At 37.5% G+C, this 26,563-nt stretch overlaps 1 protein-coding gene across 1 annotated transcript; it reads right to left on the minus strand.

The window, feature by feature from the left end:
- Positions 1-14,655: 14,655 nt before the first annotated feature.
- LOC137029302 (zinc finger CCHC domain-containing protein 12-like) lies at positions 14,656-15,789 on the minus strand. The gene has a single exon (XM_067398879.1). The coding sequence runs from the start codon at positions 15,787-15,789 to the stop codon at positions 14,656-14,658; it is 1,134 nt and encodes a 377-aa protein (XP_067254980.1).
- Positions 15,790-26,563: the final 10,774 nt, after the last annotated feature.

Genomic DNA, 26,563 nt, shown 5'->3' on the forward strand with positions numbered 1-26,563 from the left:
AGCATTGTAATGTTTGAAGCGGATATTTGCGGTACATTTTGTATTATATTTGGGATTTTGAAGGTTTAAATAAAATATTTATATATAGCTGTGCTATTTACAATATATATTTAGCATATATTTGAAATATATTTTATCCAGAAAAAAACATCTGGCTTTTACAAACTAATCTTTTAATCAAGGACCCCTTTCATAACCCTAAACTGCTTGCGGACCATATCATTGTTACTGATTTGATCATATGATTAGCTGTCCATTTGTTTTTCAAATACTTGTTTGCTTTGAATCAAAAATTTTACTGTTTTTATTTATCTTGTTGGTTGGTTTGGTTCAAGATGTCTTTGTTGAAGAACAGACATTTAAAAAAGGTGAAAAAGTTCTTCCGTATCTAAGGCCACTACAAAAATAAACAGTTGCTGTTGTGCTCTATCATATTGCCTGGAGTTGTGATGAACCCCAGTTTAAGAAATCTTGGTCCGTAGGATGATAGGAAGATTTGTAATGCGCATTCATGTTTATATTAGCATGTTAAACAGAAATTTATCATTGACTCGATTGCAAAGTATGTGGAGATTTATATATAATCTATACATATAATTCAAATGTGTAAGACTTAGTAGGTTATTGTGTTTGTTCTCAGTCTAATCATCCACTCACAATGTTCTCTGAATGCATGAATCCTTGGCAGAAATATTGTATTAATTAGCAATTTGAACTTTTTTTAAAAAGCCTTTTGTCTGGCTCCACTCAGAGAGGGCGATATTCCTAAGCCCACTCTCATAAATCTTTGGCAAAGTCTTGGGAGTACAAACACAACTGGGCCAGCAGCACTTGCTGTAATAGGCCTTATCTTACTGTAGGATTAGCGCTCAGCAGAGCAAAAAACGCCATTTTGCCACAGCCATTTGGGAGAGCATTAGGAAGTTCCACATAATGCTTTTTCTTTGTGATCTTTCAAAAAAAGAAAAAAGAAATCAAGTTATGCCACTCATGTTCAACGTCCTTTACAAAGGGCTTCAGTGGGAGCAGGAGTATTGTTAAAGAAAATAAAAAGCAGAAAACTTTAGTTATGGAAAAAATAAAGTGACACATGAAACTCACAGTTAGTTCATTGTGCTATAGTCATGAACACTAGGTATTTGGTAAGACATGCTGTCACAAAAATATGCAAAAAACATTTTTATTCTATTCAGAAGTACTTCGCCTCAAATTTTGTGGTAAGCCAATATGCAATATGCCTGTAATTCATTTTAAAAAAGACATTCTTAAGTTTAAGCACATTGGAGTGAATGAATGTGGCAGAGGCATCAAAGGCCCTTTGATCAGTTACACCAGAGGGGAGTTTTTTTTTTTTTTGGTACAAAATCATGAAAAGTACGGGGAAGAGGTGAAGACGCTGAGTTGATACGGTGTAGAACGGTGGCCCGGGGTAAATGTTTCAAGTGCTCAATGGGGTGCTCAATCGTGCAGGTGCACGTCTTTTGTCACAGTATAGCAGGCAAGTAGGGCACTCTTGGAGCATCCGGCGGCTCATATCAATAGCTTCCCAGAAATGCGTTAGCTCTGAGAAAAGGTTTGGCTGTTTGAGACACCATGTCTTATTTTGTTTCATCTTTTGATGAGCATCGGTCATTGACAGGTGCCATCTATGTGACTGCATGATCAATGTCGCTCAGGGTGATGCTGAAAGGTGCATAAAGGCCTGCTGTTGGAACGTTCAATTATTCCTTGTTATTTTAAAGCTGCACTACAGAACTTTGGCCTCTCTAACTCTATGGTTTTTAGATGATTTCTTTTGAATTAGCACGGCCATACTAAAATCTATTTTGTACTTATACAGTATACTGACATCCACCATAATAACACTGAGGGTAAAGAGAAAACCACACGATGAATCAAAGTTCATCACAAGTATAGCTTTTCCACAAGTTGAGGTAAATTGTAATGTCCATGTTCTATTGTTTATGGTTTCTCATGGTTTATGTAAAAGGTTGAGTTGATTTAAGACTAGTTTATTCACTTTACATGCTTGTTTCACATCATTAATGGGTGCTTTAAAGGATTAGCCATCCTAGGTGTATATGATGAACATAATCGAAGATATTTTAATAAATATCCTGATGCAAGAAAGTATAAACTGGCATCGCATCAGTTACACTTTTTCCATAAGTTAAATAGGAAAGGCGTAGGATGTAGCGTAAGCTTTTTGAACTTCAAGAGTTTTACACTTTCTTCATATGTAGAATACGGAAGGTGGTCTGGCGGAAGCTAGATATCGCTTTAGATCTATTGATACTTTCTTAACTTGTTAAATATAGATATTTTTTTACACAAACGTATCGTTTTGCTTCAGAAGGCCTTTATTAACCCCCTGGAGCTTTGTGGAGTACACGTTTATGATGGGTGGATGTGGACAGAAGCACTTTCTTCAGCTCATACATACAGTGTCACACAGGGAATTTTGGGAATGTCAGTTTATGGCTTTTCACTGTAAATTATAAGATGATTTGTTCTTTGTGCTTCCAAAAATAGTACAATGTAAGGTTTTCCCTTTTATATATACACGTATAAGCATTTGATTATTAAAAATTTGATCTCTTTCTAATGATAATATGGGTAGATTCATAAAGTACAGAAGGTTCTAAATACACAAATATAATATAACACACCCAGGTATTTTTTTTTAGAAAGAAATGAAGTTAATTTAAAAAAAAAAATCACAATTTTTTAAATACATGCTGTCTGGACTTGGCATATTAAAGCTGAATAAAAGAAAAATGTAGCTATTACTGACTTAAACTGCACTTTATACAATATGATTACATTTGCATTTAATCTTTTACCCAAATCAACTTGCAAATGAGAAGAACAATAGCAATCAAATTAAAAAAAAAGGGCAACAATATGTAATTGCTATGACAAGTCCCAGTTAGTCTACCACTAGAAAATAGAATAGAATTAGAATAGAATAGTAAGAGCTACACTCTAAAAAATGCTGGGTTAAAAACAACCCAAGCTGGGTAAAATATGGACAAACCCAGCAGGGTGGGTTAAAAGGCACCTATTGTGCACTCTTTCACATGATGTAATATAAGTCTCTGGTCTGATCAAGTTTCAGCTTAAAATACCCCACAAATTTGCCCCTATTTGGGGGTGAGCAAGAACATGCCTTTTACTATATTACTATATTGCTGGCTAAAAAAATAAATCCAAAATTGGTTGAAAAAATGGCTGGGTGAAAACAACCCAATCCCTGGTTTTGTCCATAGTATTAATGGGTCAAGTGTTAACGAAATCAATGCGTCTTTAGCCGTTTCATGAAAATAGCTAAAGACTCAGCTGCTCCGGTTGAGTTAGGCAGGTCATTCCACCAACAGGAAACAGTCAAGGTAAAGGTCTGTGAAATTGATTTTGTGCTTCTTTGGGATTATACTTGGGCAGTTAAACATTTAACTGCAATAAAAAAAGTTTAACTTTCATGCTGAGTCCTGCTGAAGTTAGTAAACCCACAGCTGGTTAACCTGGTACCACTTATAGTAAATGTGAGTAAATGTTTCAGCTATATGCAGTATACTGAACCAAACTCTGAAGATACTCACTTTCAATCAGCACGGCTCCACAAGGTGTCCTTCCCTCTGACCCAAATTTGATTCTGTTGCTGTCAAGTAGGGGTAGATTATTATTTGGGTGGTGATAATGGATAGTGCTGATGGAGGAGAGCATGAAAACATATCCAAAACAACTTAAAACTTAATGCCAACAATTCTCCTGCATGATCTTTTTTTTTTAAAAACTTTCACTCAAACAAGCAACAATCCTTTTCCCCCGTAAGTTTTTAAAGTGAAGAAAAAAACAACCAAAACCAATACAAAACAAAGTCTATCCACAATGCACAATGCACAGTACAACTCAAATTATAAGACCTTTCATCATCACAGCAGACAAACAGTCCAAATGTATACACAAACCTTACTCTTGTAACTTTACCATTGCTTTATTTAAAAAAAAGAAGTCTATCAATTCCAACAGATTATAAATAGCTGTAATTCTCTGTCATTTTTTTTATCACTTGCTGGATTAAGATTTTATGTGAATTTTCCAAGCCATTAGACAAAAGATTATTCACACTGCCCTGCACTACCAGGGGCATTGAGATGAACTTTCTTCATTCACAGTGGTGGCATTTTAATGATGTAGCTCTATAAATTTTTTATCCCCTACCTTTGTGTTTTAAAAGTGCTCTTGGCTATGCAAAAACCTTGACTACTTATGCAGCAAAGGCCAATAACATTTATTTTTCTTTGCTGAGGACTGGTGATGCTCTCAGCTGTGTGGTTAAAATGGTTTTCTGCTTCTGATAGGAAAGATGTTTTACTTGTTTGTCAAGCTTGTGTCAGGCATTATTGTTGTGTTGAGTAGATGCACAGTGAAACATGAATAAATATGGATTTTTGGGGTGTTTATTGTTGTTGTTTTTTTAAACAATTTCAAACTATTTGCTACCGACCAACAGTATAATTACATTCTATTCAAATCTTTCTGTCTGGAAATGCCATGTATTCTGTTCAAAAGGTTAACAAGTTTTTAAAACGAAATAATATAATTTTTTTTCTTCTCTTTCTAAAAAAGGCAAATTGGTAAAGAGTGGTTTGTTTTGGTTTATTTTCTCTTTCCAACCAAATGTACAACCGTTCCCCTTACGGCTGAATAAAACCCATCTGAACATGTGCTAAGTTCCCAGGTGAATCTGTAATGTGAATTGATGAAAACAGGAGAGCTATAATTTGTTTCCATTAAGCAATCCTTTTACAGCCAAATATTCTGCATTGAAATGAAATGCCATAAAATGACTAATGATGGTAAACCGCAAAAGTTACTTGATCTCTCTGACACAGTGAGCTCTCTGCAAAAACAAACAAAAACCCAGGGAAACATGCTGTAGTATATTTATGTCGGTTTCACAACATGTTAAGTGTGAGTTATTGATTTTGTTGTTTATCAGAAAAGACAAAGCGCGAGAGATCTGGTCTGGAGTGAATCGGCTGGATAATATTGGCAGGTTGTATTGTAAAATGCCACTTTGTTGGCATTATTATCTTTCACTGCCAGCATATTGTCCTTTTATGATAAAGGATATGTTTGAATGGTAATTTGGCCTGCAGTTCATTGAAGTATGGGTTTTGTGATGCAAGTGGAAAGCTATTGATTTCATTTCGAGGGTATTATATCACTCTCCCAGGGAGTTTGACTTTTGGTTGACTTTTTTAGAAAGGAGATGTGGATTTGGGATCTCTTTTCAAAAAAGGAGCTGCCCAAAGCATCACTGGGTTCAAGAGTTGGCATGCACTGTGCAGGTTCACTTGTTAAGACACAGAGGTAGAGTATTAAGGTTTATCAAGGGTATCAGGCAGACATAAATCTCAGGAACAGTAAATAAGAGCGAGATTAGGAGGCCTTACTATTAATAATGTATTTCGTGCCATTTACAGTATGTGTCACTTACAAAAGGCCAGTGTGATGGTATAAATTACATTGCCATGTGAATTCTCATGTTGTATTTGCCATGTAGTTTTCTAGGTCATTTTGGTTAATTAACTGCTACATATTTAAATGAAAAAATGTTCAGCCTCTAGTCACTCTCACACCAAATGAACGTTCATTTTAATTGGTTCTTTGCATGTTGTCATAGAAGGCCTAAAGTGGACCATGAAAGTAAAGTGTAAACCAAATAAACTAATAAAATGCTATTTATATACAGTATATCTAATTTGGTGTAATATCATTTGACTTGAAAAACTTGATTTTATGGACGATACTTTTTTTTTTTTCTCTCTCTCTCTGTCCAATGCAGTTAGTCATCTGTTAAAATGTAGGTGGCATATTTTTGATGCCATATGTTAGCTTCAAAGGAAAAAACTGCTTTTTAATGCTCATCTAGAAACGTTAAGCTCTCTTGTCAGTGAGAAGTAAAATTACATTGACTTTTTAAAAGATATGAGAGGAAACCAAACTTCATGTTTGTTTCTTCCTCACGCCCCCCCTCTTTACTGTATTTATTCTTTGAAGTAGTTGAGACAGTGTGTAGAACCGAAACCGTGCTTGATATTTCCCAAAGGTGTTAAACAAACACGGCATCATGAAGTGCAACACTCTCCCACTCGATTGCCTATGTGCAGCCCCATGGGCAAAGCTGTCAATGTGAATCTGTGTGCTTACACATCTGCTGCTCAGGTATGAGTTTATTTCAGGCAGCACACGATTCATATCCAGATTTAATTACTGGAGAGTTTGCCGCTTCGGGCCCTAGGAAGGTAGTTCTTTTGGAAATCCCAAGTGCAAGTAGAAAAGACATTTATTAAAGCTGCTGTCAGCTGGTATGGTAGTTTTCCATTAGCTTCTTAAAACTGTGCCTTCCTTGATTTGTCACCCTGTTCACTCTTGCATTTATATGTAACAGTGTTGGGAAAACTACTCGGAACTTGTAGATTTCCAGGTTTTAATATATGCAATTTAATGGAGTTAAACTTCAGTCAAGCTATTTTTTAAAGAAAATAAGCTGATAATAAAAAGTAGCTAACTACATTAAAGCTATTTAAGGTAATATTCTCTTTTTTTAAATATAAAACTATGAGATTAAATCTTTTTTCTTTTCTTTTTTTTTTTTTTACAGTCGGAGCAGAGCACAAAAAAAAACTGTTGATCTTAAGTACGGTGGCAGTATTAAACTTGAATGGTACATTTGGTGCATTTACATTAAATACAAAACACTCAAGTACAATTATGCCATTCATCATCACTGTTTTCTGTTATACAGATTAGCTACTGAATCAAAAACAAAGTGATATATAGTAGAATTTATCCGAATATGTCTCAAAAAATGCTGTAAATCCTACATAGGCATTTACTGTGAGTACAGAGGTTCAGATGAATCAGTGAATAATTTCTGACTAAATGAATCAAAATCAGTCCCAGACTCCCAGTGCTGAGACAGAGAATATGTTTTGATTATTGCCTTAGCCCTCTTGGTTATCGCTATTGTTACATCCCTGTGACTTTGTTCTGGTTGTTTTCCCATCTGCCTGTTACTTGTTACTTACAGTTCTTGTACTGTATTTCTGGTTCTCGATTTATTTGTAACACTGGGGAAGCATGGATAGGTAAGTATGTCACGTGACGTACATATTAGGGATGGGCATTTCAAGCAAAAACAATATTCGAAAATTGCAGGGAATTATTCGAATATTATTCGAAAATCGTACCCCTCCCCCGCATGCAAGCATCACGCATGTATAGGCTAATGTACACACACATAAACGGAAAGAGAGAGGGAGAGAGACCATTCACGCTTTCAACCTTTTTTTTAACGGTCATACATAACGGTGCGGAGCAGACTGAAAACGCTTGCTCTCCGCACCATTATGAACGTCCCTGCGGCCGTGAGCCGCAAATTTGATGCACTTTCAAATTAGCGCCAATTCGGTAGCGGCGATTGCTTGAATGCTGGGTTCATTGTTATTTTGAATAAAAAACAAAACAACAAAGAAGTACAATGACAATCCCGCTTAAATGGACGCTTTTACATTTCAATTTGAAACCAAAACTTCCACCGTCGTCTTGTCAGTCAAGAGTGAAGCGAAGTGAGGTGAAATCTGTTGCTGATTTGTGCTGCGACTCTCGTTCGGCTCACGCTGAACTGAGTAGACACATTTAGATTTTAATTGTAGTGTCTGTTCTCTTACTGAACTAAATTATTTTTATTACTATAAAAAAAAAAAACAAATCTAAACGACGGTGGGTGGCGGTGGGCAGGTGATACCAGTGTTGTGGCTGAACACCGCCTATTGCAGCAAGACTATCTCAAGCCATAATGATTTTAGGCTGCCTAAACGCGTAATAACATATTGTGAACAGACTGAATGACGGCACTTATGTTAAAATTAATTTTAATGTGTCTGTTCTATGCCGCACAAGTCTAGTGTGTGTGTGAGGCAATGTCTGTGCTGATTGACAACTTTTATGTGCGTTATTGGCAGCGTGCATCAAATGGGGAATTTTATTAAGACGATAATCGCACAACCTATTCGATATTCTATCATTAAATCAACTAATCAAATATATTAGGTATTGGACATTTGTAGTAGAAACTAGATTAGGGGCGAAAACCACCCACTTTTGTTTTGTGTGCTAGTGTAGTCAGGGCGTCATGGATGCTAAAGATCTTTTCCTTTTTTTTTTTTTGTTAGAGAGACTAGATACTTATTTGTACCATTGGAAGTTACGGTAACAGGGACAGGTCGCTCTTATCACCTAACGCTGGACCAGATTCTAGGTTCGTTACAGGAGGGTAAGTAACCGGAACACACGAGGACACAGATAATAACTGAAAATGTCTTTGTATTTTGTTTGAGCAAAAAAAAAATAATAAAAACAATTGTAACACAGTCACAATAACAATTAAATAAAATAAATAAAACCAAATTAAATGATTGTTTCTTTTCAATGCCCTGTTGTTGTTTTTTGTTTTTTTTGTTGTTTATATCTTTGAGCTCTGTTTACTATTTGCTTCTAGTTATTATATAGTTATTGTTTATCTTTCAGTTGTTTAGTTTCTAATTTAGTTTATAGATATTCAGTTTCACTATTTTTAGTTTAATAAGAGTTTTCCTTATCTTTGGGTTATTAGTTTGTTTTTTTTTGTTCAACACTTTTACATTTTACTCATAGAAAAGATTAACCCAAATTGAAACAAATGAGGAAAAAAAAATACATCACAGTAGTACAATTCGAACAATTCGAAAACAATTCAACTCTTCAAACAATATAACAGTCTGAATGTTCCTTTGTCAGCCAAAGTGAGAAAAAAATGTTGGTGTGTGCAAAAAGTCTCTATGTGTAGATGTAGATGAAGGCTGTATTTCAACAGTCAATAGTCGATGAAGGGAAAAAAAAAAAACAGATCCTACAGATCGGAATGTACTCAATGAAATAGATTCCACCTGATCAGCAGAAAGCACCAAACCAGGGGTGTGCACGGGACTTCTCTGTCTGTATCTCTCAAAGGTTGGTTGGGAGGCTCGCCATCTCGGTGTTCAATGAAATCACAGAAAAAACCTGACCTGTTTATACAAACAGCATCTTAAGTTTCGAAAGCATTTACAAAATATTTCCTTTGGACAAAGCACAATATATACTACACATTCGTTAATCTATATGTAAAAAGTTTTCAAAAACCCTTTTTTTCATATTCAACATATATAAAACATATATATGAATATATAAGAATATGTCATCATGTGCAATATATTATTAAAGTGCTTAAATTGAATATTATATTACATCTCACACTCCTTCAGAAACTATTACACACATAAATCACTTCAGGACATCAATAAACATATATAACATTCATTTTTTTCAGTAAATTGAACAATATTAGACACTCACCAAATCCGGGGGGGGTTAATATACTTTTAACATCCCGCATCTGATTTTACAAGGGGTTCTCAATTAGTAGTCATCAGCGGCAATATCAACAATAACATTCTAAAAATAACCCAATATAGTTAGATAACAGGTCTACAACATATTAAACATAATATTATTTGAATATTAGAAAGGATTATTTTGATATTTGCCTCAGATTGATCTTTGCTCACTCTCTCGTGATCAGCAATGTGTGTATCTCTCATTGCTCCCGCGTCTCGTCTCGATGACGTCACGTGCGGTCTCAATTTAGACTAAATATATCATTTAAGCAATTTGTCACTTTATCAATTTATTATTTCATTATTTCACACTGCAATGACTTTAATCAGCTTTATGTTTAATATTTTCAACATTTTATTAGAATTATAATTATTTCAAAATTATATTATTTACTTTGTTTCTTATATAACTGAATTCTAACCTGTGTTACACCCTCCCCTCTTAAATCTATGCAAGTCCCTTTGCATAGCTAAAACTTAAGACTTTATAGCTTGGGGTGTCTTATTGGTTTGGGATGTTCTGCAAGTGATTCTACAAAAGCAGTGTTCAGTCCTTGAAGCAGGGATTGGATAATGGATATCATTGGGTTTCCCATTTCTGGGTAAGTCAGTCTTTTTGACTTCTGCTTCACTCTTTTGGACCTTCTTAACTGAATTTCATCCTCACTTGCACTTTGATCCGTTTCTTCCACAGGTTCAGCAAATTCAGCAGATTCAGCTGATTCTACTCCGCTTCTCCTCAATGGAACATCAGGTACACTTTCCTCAACTTGAACAGCTTGTGTGTTATCGTCCTTCTCGTTTTCATCAGGTACATCCAGTGTTTGCTGCTCTACTTGAGGTAAGTGGTTTCTTTCTTTCAGGTTTTCCTTTACAGGTCCTGTTCCACAGGATGAAGACTGGGTTTCAGGTAAGTACTGAATATCAGGTAAGTGTTCCATTTCAGATGAATCATTTCTTCTGGGTACATTTCTTGCATTCACAGTCTCTGAACCATGACTTGGGACAGATGTTTGAATTTCAGAATCAGAGTTAGAAGAAACGTCTTTAGGTTCTCTGACCACACTGTACTCTCTGATGAACCTTTGTGTAGTCATGGCTGGAACTTCAGAGAATTGTGGTACATAGTCATCTTCATCGGAACTTTGATAGTTTTCCTGACATTCATCCGGTGCCTCATCTCTGTTTTGTCTGGTTACCCGCTTTTTCTGAGGTTTCGTTACATCAGTTTCTTCTTCCATCAGCGGCGGTAAGAATCCACAAGGTAACAACAAATCTCTGTGTAATGTTCGTAAAGGACCTTCTTGTCTTTCGGGTTTCACTGTATAGACAGGTAATTCACCAGTACGACTCACTACAATGTGTACCATGGGATCCCATCTGTCAGCTAATTTGTGTTTTCCGCGTACCCTCACATTTCTGACCAGGACACGGTCACCTTCCTCGAGAGAAGACTCAGTTACTTTACGGTCAAAGCGGACTTTGTTTCTTTCTGCGGTTTTGGCCGCATTCTTCTGGGCTAATTTGTAGCTCTCCTGAAGGTGAGTTTTTAATGACTGCACATATTGTGAATGGAATTTAGGACTGTCATGGTTCACTGTGGTGTTAAAAATCAAGTCTACTGGGAGTCTTGGTTGGCGTCCGAACATAAGTTCGTATGGTGTGAAACCGGTTGTCTCGTGCTTCGTGCAGTTATAAGCGTGCACAAGGGGTTTTACAAAGTCTTTCCAGCGAGTTTTCTCTTGAGTTTTCAAGGTACCGAGCATTCCTAGCAGCGTGCGGTTGAAACGCTCGACCGGGTTCCCTCTAGGATGGTACGGTGTAGTTCTGACTTTTCTGATACCAGCAATTTCACAGAGTTCTTTGATCGTTTTGGATTCAAAGTCGGGTCCTTGATCGCTGTGGAGCTTTTCAGGCACACCATAATGCACTATGAAGTTTTCCCACAGAGTTTTAGCAACCGTTCGGGCTTTTTGGTTTGGGGTGGGGATTGCGACCGCATACTTGGTGAAGAAGTCTGTTATTACCAAGATGTCTTTGGTGTTACTACGGTCGGGTTCCAATGACAAAAAGTCCATGCACACTAACTCTAGTGGCCGGGTAACTTGGATATTCACTAGAGGAGCGGCTCTTTCTGGTAAGGTTTTTCTGCACACACAGCGTTCACAGGTCTTGACTTTATTTTCGACATCCATGGCCATTCTGGGCCAATAGAATCGCGACCGGATGAGATCAAGGGTCCGTTCTATTCCCATGTGACCCATATTATCATGTAGACTCTTCATGATCATGGCTCTTAAGTCAGGTGGTAGAACAAGCTGGTAAGTTGTACAGTCTCCAACGGCTCTTTTACGATAGAGAACACCATCCTTTAACTCAAGTTTTCTCCATTCTCTCAACAGGAAAGGAAGTTCTGGAAGCTCACATCTCAGTGCAGGTAGGACAGCGTCGCCTGATTCCAATTGAAAAATTACTTCTCGCATGGCTGGGTCATTTCTCTGTTTTTCTTTCAACTCCTGTTCTGACATACAGGGAACAACTGAAGATCCTTCCATCAGCTCATAATCTTTGGGAATTGCATCTGGACTCATGGAAAGTGACTCAACAAGAGTGATACAATTACTGTCACCTGCTTGACATAAGGAATGTTTTTCATAGACTGCTTGGATTGCATCCATGGAAACTGAGATGGAATTGGCAGTTTCAGGTGAATGGTACAAAGTAAACTGGCGTATTCGATCTTGTTCCTTTTGAGATGTAGGATCATTTACCAGATCACCATGGGGTCGTCTAGACAGTGCATCCGCATCGAGATTGTTCTTTCCAGGTCGATACTGGAGAGTAAAGGAAAAGGTGGACAAAGCAGACAACCACCTATAGCTTGTTGCATCCAACTTGGCTGACGTTAAGACGTAAGTAAGGGGGTTACTGTCCGTGATCACCTTGAAACTGCTTCCATAAAGGTAATCGCAAAACTTTTCAGTAACTGCCCACTTCAAGGCTAGGAATTCCAGCTTGTGAGCAGGATACCGGGCTTCGCTCCTTGACAACCCTCGACTGGCGTATGCAATTACTCGTAGCACTCCCTCTTGCTCCTGATAGAGCGCTGCACCTAGTCCAGTGGTGCTCGCGTCTGTATGTAGCACATACGGCAACCCAGGATCTGCGAATCCTAACACTGGTGCTTCGGTAAGTTTTGAGATGAGTGTTTCGAATGCTTGCTGACAGTCAGCTGTCCATCGCTCTCCGAAAGGTATTTTGGGGTCAAGGTAAGTCCTCTCCTTACTTTTCATCCTGCAACTTTTCTGAAGCGGAGGATATCCCACAGTTAGTTCATTCAATGGCCTCACTATTTTCGCATAGTCCTTAATAAATCGCCGGTAATAACCGGAGAACCCTAGGAAGGAACGAAGCTCTTTCAAGTTCTTCGGACTTGGCCAGGTTTTGATGGCTTCTATCTTCTGGGGATCCGTCTCCACACCGTTTTCTGAGACGATGTGACCAAGATACTTCACTGACTTCTGGAAAAACTTGCATTTCTCCAACGAAAGCTTTAATCCATAATCTTTCAAACGTCCTAAAACATGAAGAAGACGTCTTTCGTGCTCTTCTAGGGTATCTGAGAAGACAATCAAATCGTCCAAGAACACTAGGACTTCTGAGAGGTTGATGTCACCCATGCACTTCTCCATCAGCCTTTGGAACGTGCTGGGAGCGTTTGTGATACCTTGGGGCATCCTATTAAACTCCCAAAAACCTAATGGGCACACAAAAGCGGTCTTGGGTTTGTCTTTCTCTTCTAGTTCGATCTGGTAATACCCAGATTTAAGATCGAGCACTGAGAACCATTTTGAACCTCGAAGTGCTGAAAAGGTTTCCTCCAAGTTGGGTAAGGCATATGCATCCTTGATAGTCTGCGTATTCAACTTGCGGTAGTCGATGCAAAGTCTTATATCGCCGTTCTTCTTCCTTACTACGACAATAGGGGAGGAGAAGGATGACTCCGATTCACGGATGATACCAGCATCAAGCAATTCCTCTAAATGTCTGCGGACAGCTTCAAGATCGTTGGGATGGATCGGTCTTGCTTTGTGCTTGAATGGGGTTTTGTCGTGTAATTTAATTGTGTGTTTCACTTTGCTCGTTTGTCCAACATCCATGTCGTGCAATGCAAAGACTTCGGGCATGGCGCACAGTTTCTGAGTGATTCTTCTCTTCCACTCTTCTGGCAAACTGGAATCACCGAAGTCAAAGCAAAGTTCTTTGGTGGATTTTGCATGGATACTTGACTCTGAGCAATCAGGTTGCACAACATTGTCCGACATTACTTTCTGCAGTGCATGAATATCTGCTATCACACTTTTCCCCGGGACGATGATATCATGCTCTGTCTCGTTCTTCAACACCACTGGGACTTTACGCGATGGATGCCGAGGTAGATTGAGTAAGCAACTGGCAACTAGCAATCCTCCTGGAAAAGGTGAATACGAAGGAGGTTCCATCACAGCCCATTTTTCGGCTACTTGTCCCTTTACACTCACCACTCCTTCAAGAACAACATTTTGACCCGCAGGAACAACAGTAGGGGTAACATCAGGAAGCCTAACGATTCCTATGCTGCTGTTTACTTTCTGCTGGCGCCTGTGTTTGATGGTATGGATTACAGCTTTGTAACCAAATGGAATGGCTCGACAGACTGAATCATTTGTTTCAAGATATTTGTCATATGCGAGATCCAAGGTGTTCGTGCCTATTAGCACCTTTGGTTGGGCAGTGCCGCCGGTTTCTGGAATGACCAGGGCAAGAGTAGACACCTCAACATCAGATCCAAGAAAGTCTCTGGGGAATGCAATGCTCACTTCAACAAACCCCAGGTAGGGTACTGCTTGACCATTGGCTGCTTCTATTTCCAGCAGGTCATCTAGAGAAGTTATGCTTAGTCCAGGCAAATTCTGCTCATAAAACGAATGGGAAATGGTGGTCACTTGAGACCCTGTGTCAAGTAGACAAGAACAAGGTTTTCCCTCAATGTTCACTTGAGCAGTGCATTTCGTACCAATTAATCCTTTGGGTAGACCAACTGGATGGTTTCTATCATAGGACTTCAAGTTGCTCATGTTCACTGGTTTCTTGAGACTATTCTGACAAGTGACAGCCCTCGTACGTCTCGCTACAAAGGCTGGGCGGCGTTTAAAGTTCCTGAGGCACTTGGGCCATACTGACTATCCCATAGGACTTGACGTTCTCTCAACTGCTTTCTCTTATCGGTTACAAGGGACGGGTTTGGATCATTTTCACAAATTGAAACAACATGTCCGTCCTCGCCACATCGAAAGCAATAGCCTGGCTTAGGCCTGTGAGGTTGCTTATGGTCAGCTGTAGGAGGGTCTTTGCGAACTTGTGTGTTTGTTTGCTTCGATTTACTTGAATTGCTCTTTGGCTCGGAGTTCTTTTGTACTCTGAGCTTTGCCATCTGGCTCTGGAGCTCTGTGACTTGCTGCTTTAGCTCAAGAACAGGATCATTTGACGGCAACTCACTTTGTCTTGTCGGTTTGCTCCTCTGCTTAGCGAGCTGGCTCTGAAGTTTAGCGATTTGTTTCTTTAATTCGGCCACTTCTGTATGTTCTGACACTTCATTGTGGTTCAGATCAAAAGGGTTAGCAGTGACTACATGGGAACTGGCTCTTTGTCTCTGTACTCCTAAATGCTGCTTCATGCGACTTTCTTTTGTGGAGTATTTGTTTTCTTCACTGCGCAACTGCAGAAGTAGCTCAGGGAATGGAGGGGGTTCGTTCCTTTTTTGTTCAAGCTGAAGCTTGGCTATTAGCGTGTCATCCCAACAGCCCCGACAGAATTGTTTCAGGAGCTGTCGGTCAGCTTCATCAACAGGAATACCGCCTCTTTTCATCACTTTGAGAAGGTTGGTGTACAATCGTTGCAAGTACAAAGAAGGTTTTTCCCCTGCATTCTGTAACGTGTTCAGAAACTTAGCGAAGAGATCATCACCATCTTCTACGGTGTCGAAAGCAGAATCTAAAACATCAAGGTAAGCAGCAGGTAAGGCTTTTGCACCTAACTGCTTGACAATCTCTGACGCTGGCGGCAGCAGGCTGTCTAAGATCTTCCTGGAACGATGTAGGTCAGACAGTGAAGGATCTTGGAGAATTAACTCTACACTGTTGCGCCAGGTTTCATAATCAACTTCGCCAATAGGTCGGGGAACTTTGCCTGAGAAAACTCTTAGCCTGAATGACGCACTAGAGGTTGAAGCTCCATCACTTTTCACAATGTGCTCAATGATCATTCTTTGGACTTCAGGTGGGTTCACATCTTTTGTCTCAAGTGTGGGTGAGAAACTTCCTGTGCCAACTCTTTGGACTGTATCAGAGTTCCTTCTCTCATCTGAATGCTCAGTTCGCTTGGTTGGAAGCGGAATGTCAGGGGAGAATAACCAGACATTTGAGATGACTCAAGATCATTGGCATCAGCTGGATTGTCAGCGACATCGGTTGCATTTGCAAGAAGCTGCTCTTTCAAGAGATCGTCGAAAGTTCTGCCACTGAGCTTTGCTATCCTCTTCAATTCAGCAAAATAATGGGTTGTGGCACTCTCAGTAACTGCTGACGTATAGACACTTGATAGAAGCTTTATGTGGTAAGCAACATTGTGTGGGCTCTTGAAAGTGTAGGGCAACAGAGGTTTGAGAGCCACTATTGCAGAACCACTGCTATACTCTACAATGACTTCTCTATGGTAAGGTGATTTGGGATCGTCTATGGTAAGGTGTCTATGGATACTACCATATTTTTTCAGGAAGTCAGTTAGATCTTCGTCAATTTCTGTGTTGGTCAGTCCACTAATTATTACTGCGTTTTCAATTAAAACGTTTTCAAGATCAATTACTTCCATTTTGACTCTTATTTGCACCACTTAGTTTGATTTTTTTTTTTTTTCTTTTGTCTTTTGTGTCCTTCAGAATTTTAAAATTTACAACTATACCACTCCTGGCTGCTGGCTCGCCACTTCTGTACCATTGGAAGTTACGGTAACAGGGACAGGTCGCTCTTAGCACCTAACGCTGGACCAGATTCTAGGTTCGTTACAGGAGGGTAAGTAACCGGAACACACGAGGACACAGATAATAACTGAAAATGTCTTTGTATTTTGTTTGAGCAAAAAAAAAATAATAAAAACAATTGTAACACAGTCACAATAACAATTAAATAAAATAAATAAAACCAAATTAAATGATTGTTTCTTTTCAATGCCCTGTTGTTGTTTTTTGTTTTTTTTGTTGTTTATATCTTTGAGCTCTGTTTACTATTTGCTTCTAGTTATTATATAGTTATTGTTTATCTTTCAGTTGTTTAGTTTCTAATTTAGTTTATAGATATTAAGTTTCACTATTTTTAGTTTAATAAGAGTTTTCCTTATCTTTGGGTTATTAGTTTGTTTTTTTTTGTTCAACACTTTTACATTTTACTCATAGAAAAGATTAACCCAAATTGAAACAAATGAGGAAAAAAAAATACATCACAGTAGTACAATTCGAACAATTCGAAAACAATTCAACTCTTCAAACAATATAACAGTCTGAATGTTCCTTTGTCAGCCAAAGTGAGAAAAAAATGTTGGTGTGTGCAAAAAGTCTCTATGTGTAGATGTAGATGAAGGCTGTATTTCAACAGTCAATAGTCGATGAAGGGAAGAAAAAAAAAAACAGATCCTACAGATCGGAATATACTCAATGAAATAGATTCCACCTGATCAGCAGAAAGCACCAAACCAGGGGTGTGCACGGGACTTCTCTGTCTGTATCTCTCGTAGGTTGGTTGGGAGGCTCGCCATCTCGGTGTTCAATGAAATCACAGAAAAAACCTGACCTGTTTATACAAACAGCATCTTAAGTTTCGAAAGCATTTACAAAATATTTCCTTTGGACAAAGCACAATATATACTACACATTCGTTAATCTATATGTAAAAAGTTTTCAAAAACCCTTTTTTTCATATTCAACATATATAAAACATATATATGAATATATAAGAATATGTCATCATGTGCAATATATTATTAAAGTGCTTAAATTGAATATTATATTACATCTCACACTCCTTCAGAAACTATTACACACATAAATCACTTCAGGACATCAATAAACATATATAACATTCATTTTTTTCAGTAAATTGAACAATATTAGACACTCACCAAATCCGGGGGGGGGTTAATATACTTTTAACATCCCGCATCGGATTTTACAAGGGGTTCTCAATTAGTAGTCATCAGCGGCAATATCAACAATAACATTCTAAAAATAACCCAATATAGTTAGATAACAGGTCTACAACATATTAAACATAATATTATTTGAATATTAGAAAGGATTATTTTGATATTTGCCTCAGATTGATCTTTGCTCACTCTCTCGTGATCAGCAATGTGTGTATCTCTCATTGCTCCCGCGTCTCGTCTCGATGACGTCACGTGCGGTCTCAATTTAGACTAAATATATCATTTAAGCAATTTGTCACTTTATCAATTTATTATTTCATTATTTCACACTGCAATGACTTTAATCAGCTTTATGTTTAATATTTTCAACATTTTATTAGAATTATAATTATTTCAAAATTATATTATTTACTTTGTTTCTTATATAACTGAATTCTAACCTGTGTTACATATTCACTTACTCACAGGGCTTGTTTTGCTTTTTTTTATTTCTTTGATCTGGCGACGTCTGCGCCCAGTTTTCCCCTTTTGTTGTGTGTTGGATTAATCCCCAAACTGACCTGGGGAATTGTAAATACTGTAAATAATTTTCTTTATCTTCCATTTATCCTCCCTTTACTTTCTCACCTTGGTCTTTGTAACAATAAACACTTGCATTGCAACATGGCACACATCCTGCGGTTTGTCTCGGGCACGGAGCAACCTACAATAAATAATGTTAAACCTAAAATACCCCTCATAACAGTCATGGTTTATAACACTATAGTTGCTTTGCAACACTGACATATAAAATGCAGCTTGTTGCTGTTTTATCAGGAAAATTATTATTTAGTCTTCATATCCTAAAAGACAGTTTTACTCCAGAATCCTGTCTTCAGCTGTTGTTCGTTGTAGTGGTATTTTCACAGACTTTATCTTAAGACTAAGCATTGTGAGAAATATTGTTAGCATAAGAATTTTGGTAGACGTGTTGACCATATCGCCTGTGTCTGCTTGAAACTACAACAAAGGCAGCAGATCTTATCGTGTGCTTGTTTCCTCCAGCTTTAGTGTTGGCAGTGATAACACGACGCAGCCAAGCAGATGGAGGAGACACGCTTCTCTCCATTGTACAGGACAAGACAAGCTGCTGAGAGGGAAACTATACACAAGATTTAGTTGCAGAGCATATGCAAGAGCCGGAAGCCAAAAAAGAGAAAGAAAACAAAATCTTATGGAAGTTAATGGAGGCAATCAATCATCTCGTCCCAAGAGACACAATTTCTTGTGATATGGGGAATTAAGATTCATACAGAGGGAGATGGATGTCGCCTTTGCATGTTATTATGGTAAACTTTAGTGTTGTGGAAGTTTTGCAAAGCTACAAGCTACTCATAATTTAAAATCACTTGTTAGCTGTTAGCAACAGAGAAAGAAGGGAAAACTCAAGAAAAGTCACTGGGAGACTACTTTAATCAAAACGAATGCGCAGAATATGGGTTATACTGAAAAAAATATCAGAAATGACACCAGCCATTTTATGTAGACACAGTATTGCAATTTACATCAATCATTGGAAGTTTAATGATCTCAACACCAAAAGCCATTTTGATAAATTATCTTCATTCACTTGTATTAGAAACCTTTTTAGTAAATTGGGAAAATCATATATTAAAACTGCAAGGCATGTCTCCAAAAGCATGCTGTCTCGCCAGTGATTTATTTTTGTTTCTGTTGACCTCCAACTGAAAGCATTCAGTGGCAATTTTGTGATTATTCTTGAGTTTTGTCCTTGAAATGCTTCACAAAAGAACAGGGAAACAACTGCTTATTGATTCCTAGCTTTTGAAAGTACATTTTCCTTCATTACCTCAAACATCTATAATGTCTTTTGAGTCACAGCACACTTATTATCATTAGCCTACATTTTGCAAGTGTTTTTGAATTCATTGTGACACACACAAAGCAAAAGATTTATATTTAATACCTAACAAAACCCCTTCTTGATCCAAAGAGTGTTGAACAGCTGAATGCCACACAGTGTCAGCTGAAATACTGCTTTCCTTCATTAGCCACTTAATGGCTCTGTGTGTTTTGAAGGTTTGGCTGTATTGACAATAAATCCAGTTCAGTGAATTGCACATAAAACACAGAAATCCATATGTCCATTTATTTAACTTTTTTAATTTATTTATATAACATTAATAAACTTAAAAGTTTTTTTTTTTTTTTTTTTAAGAAAAGGATAAATAGACACTTCAGGGACAAACACCACATTCTCTTTAGTACTGTATATACTGTACGTACATGTTTTGTGCACATACCTGTGTACTGTGGCAGAAGAAGGAACAAAACACACTCCAGAACATGATAGTGTTTACATGTCTTTCATCTGAGTGCATGTCAGCTTGATTCAGCTCACTGCTTCTGATTGTATGAGAGAATAAATGTTTGACATGTCAGGGTTATTGTTTGACCTCAGAGGATGGGCCAGCTCTCTTTTGCTTTGACTAGAACAGTCTGACAGGAAAAGACAGATGACTGTTTGTGTCTGAGACCGAGAATTAATGCATTTACTGAATATACCATCAAGTAATGATTTTTATTACATTTCCTTATTGATTTCTTTCAGCCAAATGTCATCTTGTGTTTTTCTTCCTTGAAAATATAACATTGTAATTGAAACATATGAGGGGAAACAGCATATTTCATTTGTTGCCATTTCATATACTGTTATGATAGATAGATGGATGGATGGATGGATGGATGGATTCAGTTTTCACAATTTACAGAATAAACAATGTAAGATAGTCTATGCTTATTAATGAGTCCTCAACTGCCCTCTGATGAAGGCGAATAGCCAAGAGAAACTGAATCTGCAAACCATAAAAGACTCCTGGTGTAGTGAGCTTTGCCAACACAGCAGTCTATTAATGTCATCACCTTTAGACCATGTCACAAAGCCAGCAAAATAATGGTGCATCGATCAGGATTAATTAGTATTGATTGTGAATTAATCTAGCAGAACGAGACCAATCTGTCCACATATGGCTGTTGTTCAGGGCTCAATATTCCAATATGTAAAAGTTGCACGTGTTGTTTCATTATTTTTATGATGGGCATTATTTAAAAGTGGTGTTTAAAATATTTCTGGCTGCATAATGAATGTATGTTTATTACTTTTCTCAGTCAAGATTGGCCAGCTATCATTAAGACATAATCGATTGGATTCGGTGTTGATGGATACATCTAAATGAAGTCTGTGAGGGACGTTTTAACAGTGTTGTCTTGTATAACTGACAACCAGGGTGAAAATTCAATTAAAGCTGTCAGAACAGATGCTTTTGCAGAACTGAAGTTCTTAAAGCAACGTGACACTGCTGTCAGGTTCAAAAGGGCCATTAATGTAACATGTCAGCGAGACAATGTTGCATTTGAAACTGTGCAGAGCTGCGTATTGAGACATTGAAGGACGAAGAAGCTATTAAACATAACGTCCACAAAAGGTTGAGAACATTTACATTGTCTACTTAAAGGCAACCAAACCACATTTAGGAGGTGTGTTGTCTAATTAATTTCAATTCTGGTAGGGATTTTTCTTTATCTTTGGAGCCAGACTGGCAGGATTAAAGGTTTGCTGGGGATATTACATTTATTCATTTAGCAAGAATGATGGGACTGATGGGGTTACATCAGACATTACTAATAAACAGGTAATTTTATTAAGGAATTGATGGCAGGTGCATTGCGGAGCCTGGCTGGCGGACAGAGAAGTATTAAATCAATAACAGCAGTCAACAAGTTGAACAGATGTTGTCACAATGAGGACAAGGTGGACCTTGGCGACACCATCAGTCCCAAATGAGGCTACAACCAGGGGCGGCGCCAGCCGATTTTGTCGGGGCTTCAGCCCCGAATGTTTTGAGTCAAGTCCCGAATGTAATGACTGTCACTGAGCAAATATGAAACTGGACAATAGCCTATGTAAACCTCCGAAATCATAAATTGCTTTATTTCATTGCGCTTTGGCTTTGCATATACTGCATACAGCCTGTAAAAATAATCTACCCTATAGAATACATTTCTTTGCTGTCGGTAGCCTATGGGCTATCCGACCATACACCTACAGCACTATCTCTCTCTCCTCTCCGACAGCGCGTTCACGCACACCGCAGATGTACAGAGACACACCTCCTGTCACTCACTCAGAGCAGCGGCAGGCCTCGAATCTCTTTCAGTCCGGTGGAAGGGTTTTTGTTATATAACAACTGATATGACAACTTTAGCACATTTATCAGCTATAGATTCATTCAGTGTTTCCCATTAATGACCCTCTACTGCCGCCACCGTTTCATAATGAACTGAAAACTTAAAACATACTACGTTTGCCAACGAGCTAAAATCGAAACTTCGAAGGCTTTGTGCCTTTATAAAACAGCAAAAGACAGCGATTAAATATACAGTCTGTCTGTGCTGCGTGTTTTAAAGAGAAGTGCGCACATTTGCGCACACGATCAGCTGGTGATCTGGTGATCAAAATTTAAGCTCAAGGATTTATCTTTTAAAAAGAAATGAGTACAAAAGTATTGTAAAAAAGATGTTTGAACCCTTTTTAATGTCCAGGTACAAGTCAATGCTGTTTCTTTGTTCAATTTGCACACTGTTCATGGGTTGAAGCTCTTAATTTTGAGTTTCCAGAGTGCACCAGATTGATGCATTTAACCTTAAAATATAAAAAAAAAAGTTACGAGTGGGCATGCCCCCGGACCCCCCTAGAGGAGGTACATCCAACAAAGTTTTAGAAATTACTGTGTCAAATAATGTACATTTTCTTTACAAGAATACGACAACAAAAGCTCCTTTCATGTCAGTAAAGCTGTTAATAGAAAATTAAATTGTCTTTGGACAAATATAGATTTGGGCTAAGCCCCGAATGTTTACAATGTCTGGCTCCGCCCCTGGCTAGAACTTTCAGAAAGTTAATCTGTGTGATTCTGTACTTCTGATTAAAGGTGCCCTAGATTCAAAAATTGAATTTACCTCGGCATAGTTAAATAACAAGAGTTCAGTACATGGAAATGACATACAGCAGGGGTCATCAACTATATTTGTCCAAGGGCCAGAATTTTTCTCTGCAGACACTGTAAGGGCCAGATACTCGTAATATAAAATAAAGTTTGAATTGTATCCTAATATGTTATTATTTGATATACTAATTCTAATTCCAAATTTATGTTATTTTTTACATATTACCTGTACTGCAGCAAGCCACCAGGGGGTGGTAGCGATATTTTAGGCTTCATATTTGTGAGGCTGTCAAGCTGTCCATCACTGTCACGCAATTGTGCGCTAATCCCAGGCAAGGAAAATTTTGTGAAAAAATGAGCATGTGAAACAATAAAAGATGTTCAGTGAGAGCAACGCGTTTATCATCATTCTTGACTGAAGGCAGGCTATGGCACAAGCTACTTTTCAGAAGGCTTTTTTTTTTTCCGTTAGATGTTAGTCGTTTGGTGGGTTGGTATTCGATTTGAAAATTTGACATTCGAATATTAGTTTTTTTTTTTTTTTGCACACCTGGGATCCCCCGCGAAACGATTCTCATTCCCCCTTGAATAAGGCCGGCGACACACTGGCTGCGTGAGCGTCTCAGCTGCATGCTAGAAATAGAACCGAAGCGTGTTCCAGCAACGGGAGTGTTCTCTGGCTAGAGCGCAGAACAGCGGAGTTTGTACGGACCGAAGTGCATGTATGAGCTTGTGTTTTGTTGCTTTGACATTGTGGAAAAAAGAATAATAGAAACAAAATGTATTAGCATTTTTACCCATTATTATCAATCTAAATTAATCTCGTTTTTAATTTAACTTAATTTCGTTTTTCTTTATTTAAATTTAGTTTTTCTTTATTTAAATTTCGTTTTTTCCTTATTTAAAATTCGTTTTTCTTTATTTAAATTTCGTTTTTTCTTTATTTAAATTTCATTTTTTCTTTATTTAAATTTCGTTTTTCTTTATTTAAATCTACCCTTACTGTGCCAATTTGTTAGTCAGAAAAATATTAGACTACCTTAAAAGTATTGCTTAATTTAACAGACCTGTGTGTGCGCCTTTTTATATCATTAGTGCGAATCTCAACATAACACGACTGTTACGTAACAGTCGGGGTGTACGCCCCCGATATTTGCATATGCCAGCCCATGTTCCCAGCATTATTAAAGGCATTAGACAAGGGCAGAACGTCTGGATCTGTGCACAGCTGAATCATTAGACTAGGTAAGCAAGCAAGGACAATAGCAAAAAATGGCAGATGGAGCAATAATAACTGACATGATTCATGATAACATGATATTTTTAGTGATATTTGTAAACTGTCTTTCTAAATGTTTCGTTAGTATGTTGCTAATCTGCATTGTAAAAAGCGCTATATAAATAAAGGTGACTTGACTTGACTTGACTAATGTACTGTTAAATGTGTTTAAAGTTACCATCGTTTCTTACTGTATTAACGGAGACAAGAGTCGTTGCTATTTTCATTATTAAACACTTGCAGTCTATATAATTCATAAACACAACTTCATTCTCTCCAACAGTGTAGCATTAGCCGTTAGCCACAGATCACAGCCTCAAACTCATTCAGAATCAAATGTAAACATCAAAATAAACACTGTACTTGCGCGATTAGACATGCTGCATGACGAACACTTTGTAAAGATCCATTTTGAGGGTTATATTAGCTGTTTGAACTTTTTTTATGTTGTTTAAGGCAAGCGCGAGCTCTTGGGGCATGGAGCACGAGATTTAAAGGGCCACACACCCTGAATCGGCTCATTTCTAATTATGCCCCAAAATAGGCAGTTAAAGAAATGAATTAAAAAACATCTATGGGGTATTTTGAGCTGAAACTTCACAGACACATTCAGGGGACACCTTAGACTTATATTACATCTTTTAAAAAAATGTTCTAGGGCACCTTTAATTTAAATGCAAAAGGTATATAGTAAATTGTATATTGTATAATGTCACTTCCTGTCGCTCCATCACTTGCATGTTTGTACAGCCGTTTAAAAGGACGCCAAGTATATGTGAATAAAAGAACACTTTCCAACTTCATTTACGCATCATTTCCCATAATCGCATACAGGTGACTCACACACACACACACACACACACACACACACACACACACACACACACACACACACACACACACACACACACACACACACACACAGGGCACTATTTTAATGATCTAAGCACATGGTCTGAAGGTCGTCTTTTGCTAGTTTAACGATGGAAAAAATGGTCAGCGGCCAAAAGGTTTGTACCTAGTCTCTAAATGAGTCATGGGTGTGTTTTGTGTTTCAAAATAGCAATGCGCCAACAATGCGCCTAAACATATATCGTTTTCAGACCAGCAAGCCCATGGGCAAACAGATGAGCATGAGTGCATTTGCTATTTAAACAATGTGGCGCTGGACGTGAAAATGATAACTGCGTCGAGCTGAAACTAGTAAAAAACACTTGCCTCGCATTGTGCCGGGTATATGAATGGGCCCACACTGTGTGGGCAGGGCGTCGCCTTTTTGTGTCATCACAGAATAAATGACATGCTTATACATTATAAATTTACTTTATATTTATGTATTTGGCAGATGCTTTTATCCAAAGCGACTAACTTTGTATTCAAGGCATAAATGTATTTATAAATAATTTATCATTTTATAAATAAAAATTAATTTTAAAAAATGGAATAATATCCAAACAATGCATGTATAGATAAATACAAATAATAAAAATTAGGGCTGTCAAACGATTAATCGCGATTAATCGCATACAAAATAAAAGTTTGAGTTTGCATAATATATGTGTGATTAATGTGTGTAAGTAATATGTATATATAAATACACACAAATTAATGTATATATTTAAGATAAATATGTTATTTATGTACAAAAAAGATGTATAATATAAATTATATAAAAATATAAATAAATACATATACTTGTAAATATTTCTCAAATATTTACATGGATGTGTTTGTATTTATATATACATAATAATTACACACAGTACACCCACATATATTAGGAAAACTCAAACTTTTATTTTGTATGCGATTAATCGTGATTAATCGTTTGACAGCCCTAATAAAAATAAATAAAATAATTTCTTAATAAATTATAACAAAGCAAATCTAAAATACTGTAAAATAATAATAATAAATTCAAAAATAAATTGATAAATAACTGATGATTTATAAATAAAAATTAATACATAATTACTAATTAATAATAATAATAATAATAAATAAAATCAGTCTAGCAAGCAAGAAGTTGAAACAATTGTGTTTTGAAAAAGAGGATACAGTTACAGACAGAGATATATAGTGTTGGAATAAACACATCTAAGACAGATTTCACCTTGTTTTGCCTGTTGGCTGTAATTCCATAGTGTTTGTCATTCATTTAATATGAACGAATTGCACTGCATGGCTAGGAGTGTTTGGACACCCAAACTCCAGACAGAGATAATTTCAGAACCATGCACAGACATTTTTCCCAGTTTGTGCTGTTCTTGAAAGACTTTCTCTTAGATGTTGGAACATAGCTGCAGGTATTTGCTCCCATTCACATACAAGAACATCAGGGAGGTCAGGCACTGATGTTGGGCAAAGGCCTGGCTTGCAGTTGGCGTTCCAGATCATTGGATGTTCAGGTCTGGGCTTTGTGCAAGTCAGTCAAGTTTTTCCACACCAGACTCCTCAAACCATTTCTATTTCATGGACCTTGCTTTGTGCACAGACATCATTGTTAAGCTGGAGTAGGAAAGGACCCTTCAGAAACTGTTGCAAGATTGTTTGCACTA

This window comes from Chanodichthys erythropterus, chromosome 2, assembly GCF_024489055.1.
Source record: "Chanodichthys erythropterus isolate Z2021 chromosome 2, ASM2448905v1, whole genome shotgun sequence".
Taxonomy (NCBI): domain Eukaryota; kingdom Metazoa; phylum Chordata; class Actinopteri; order Cypriniformes; family Xenocyprididae; genus Chanodichthys; species Chanodichthys erythropterus.

Bases quoted from the DNA above. Each gene is read 5' to 3' on its own strand.
- LOC137029302 (XM_067398879.1), bottom strand. From the start codon at position 15,789: ATGATCATTGAGCACATTGTGAAAAGTGATGGAGCTTCAACCTCTAGT.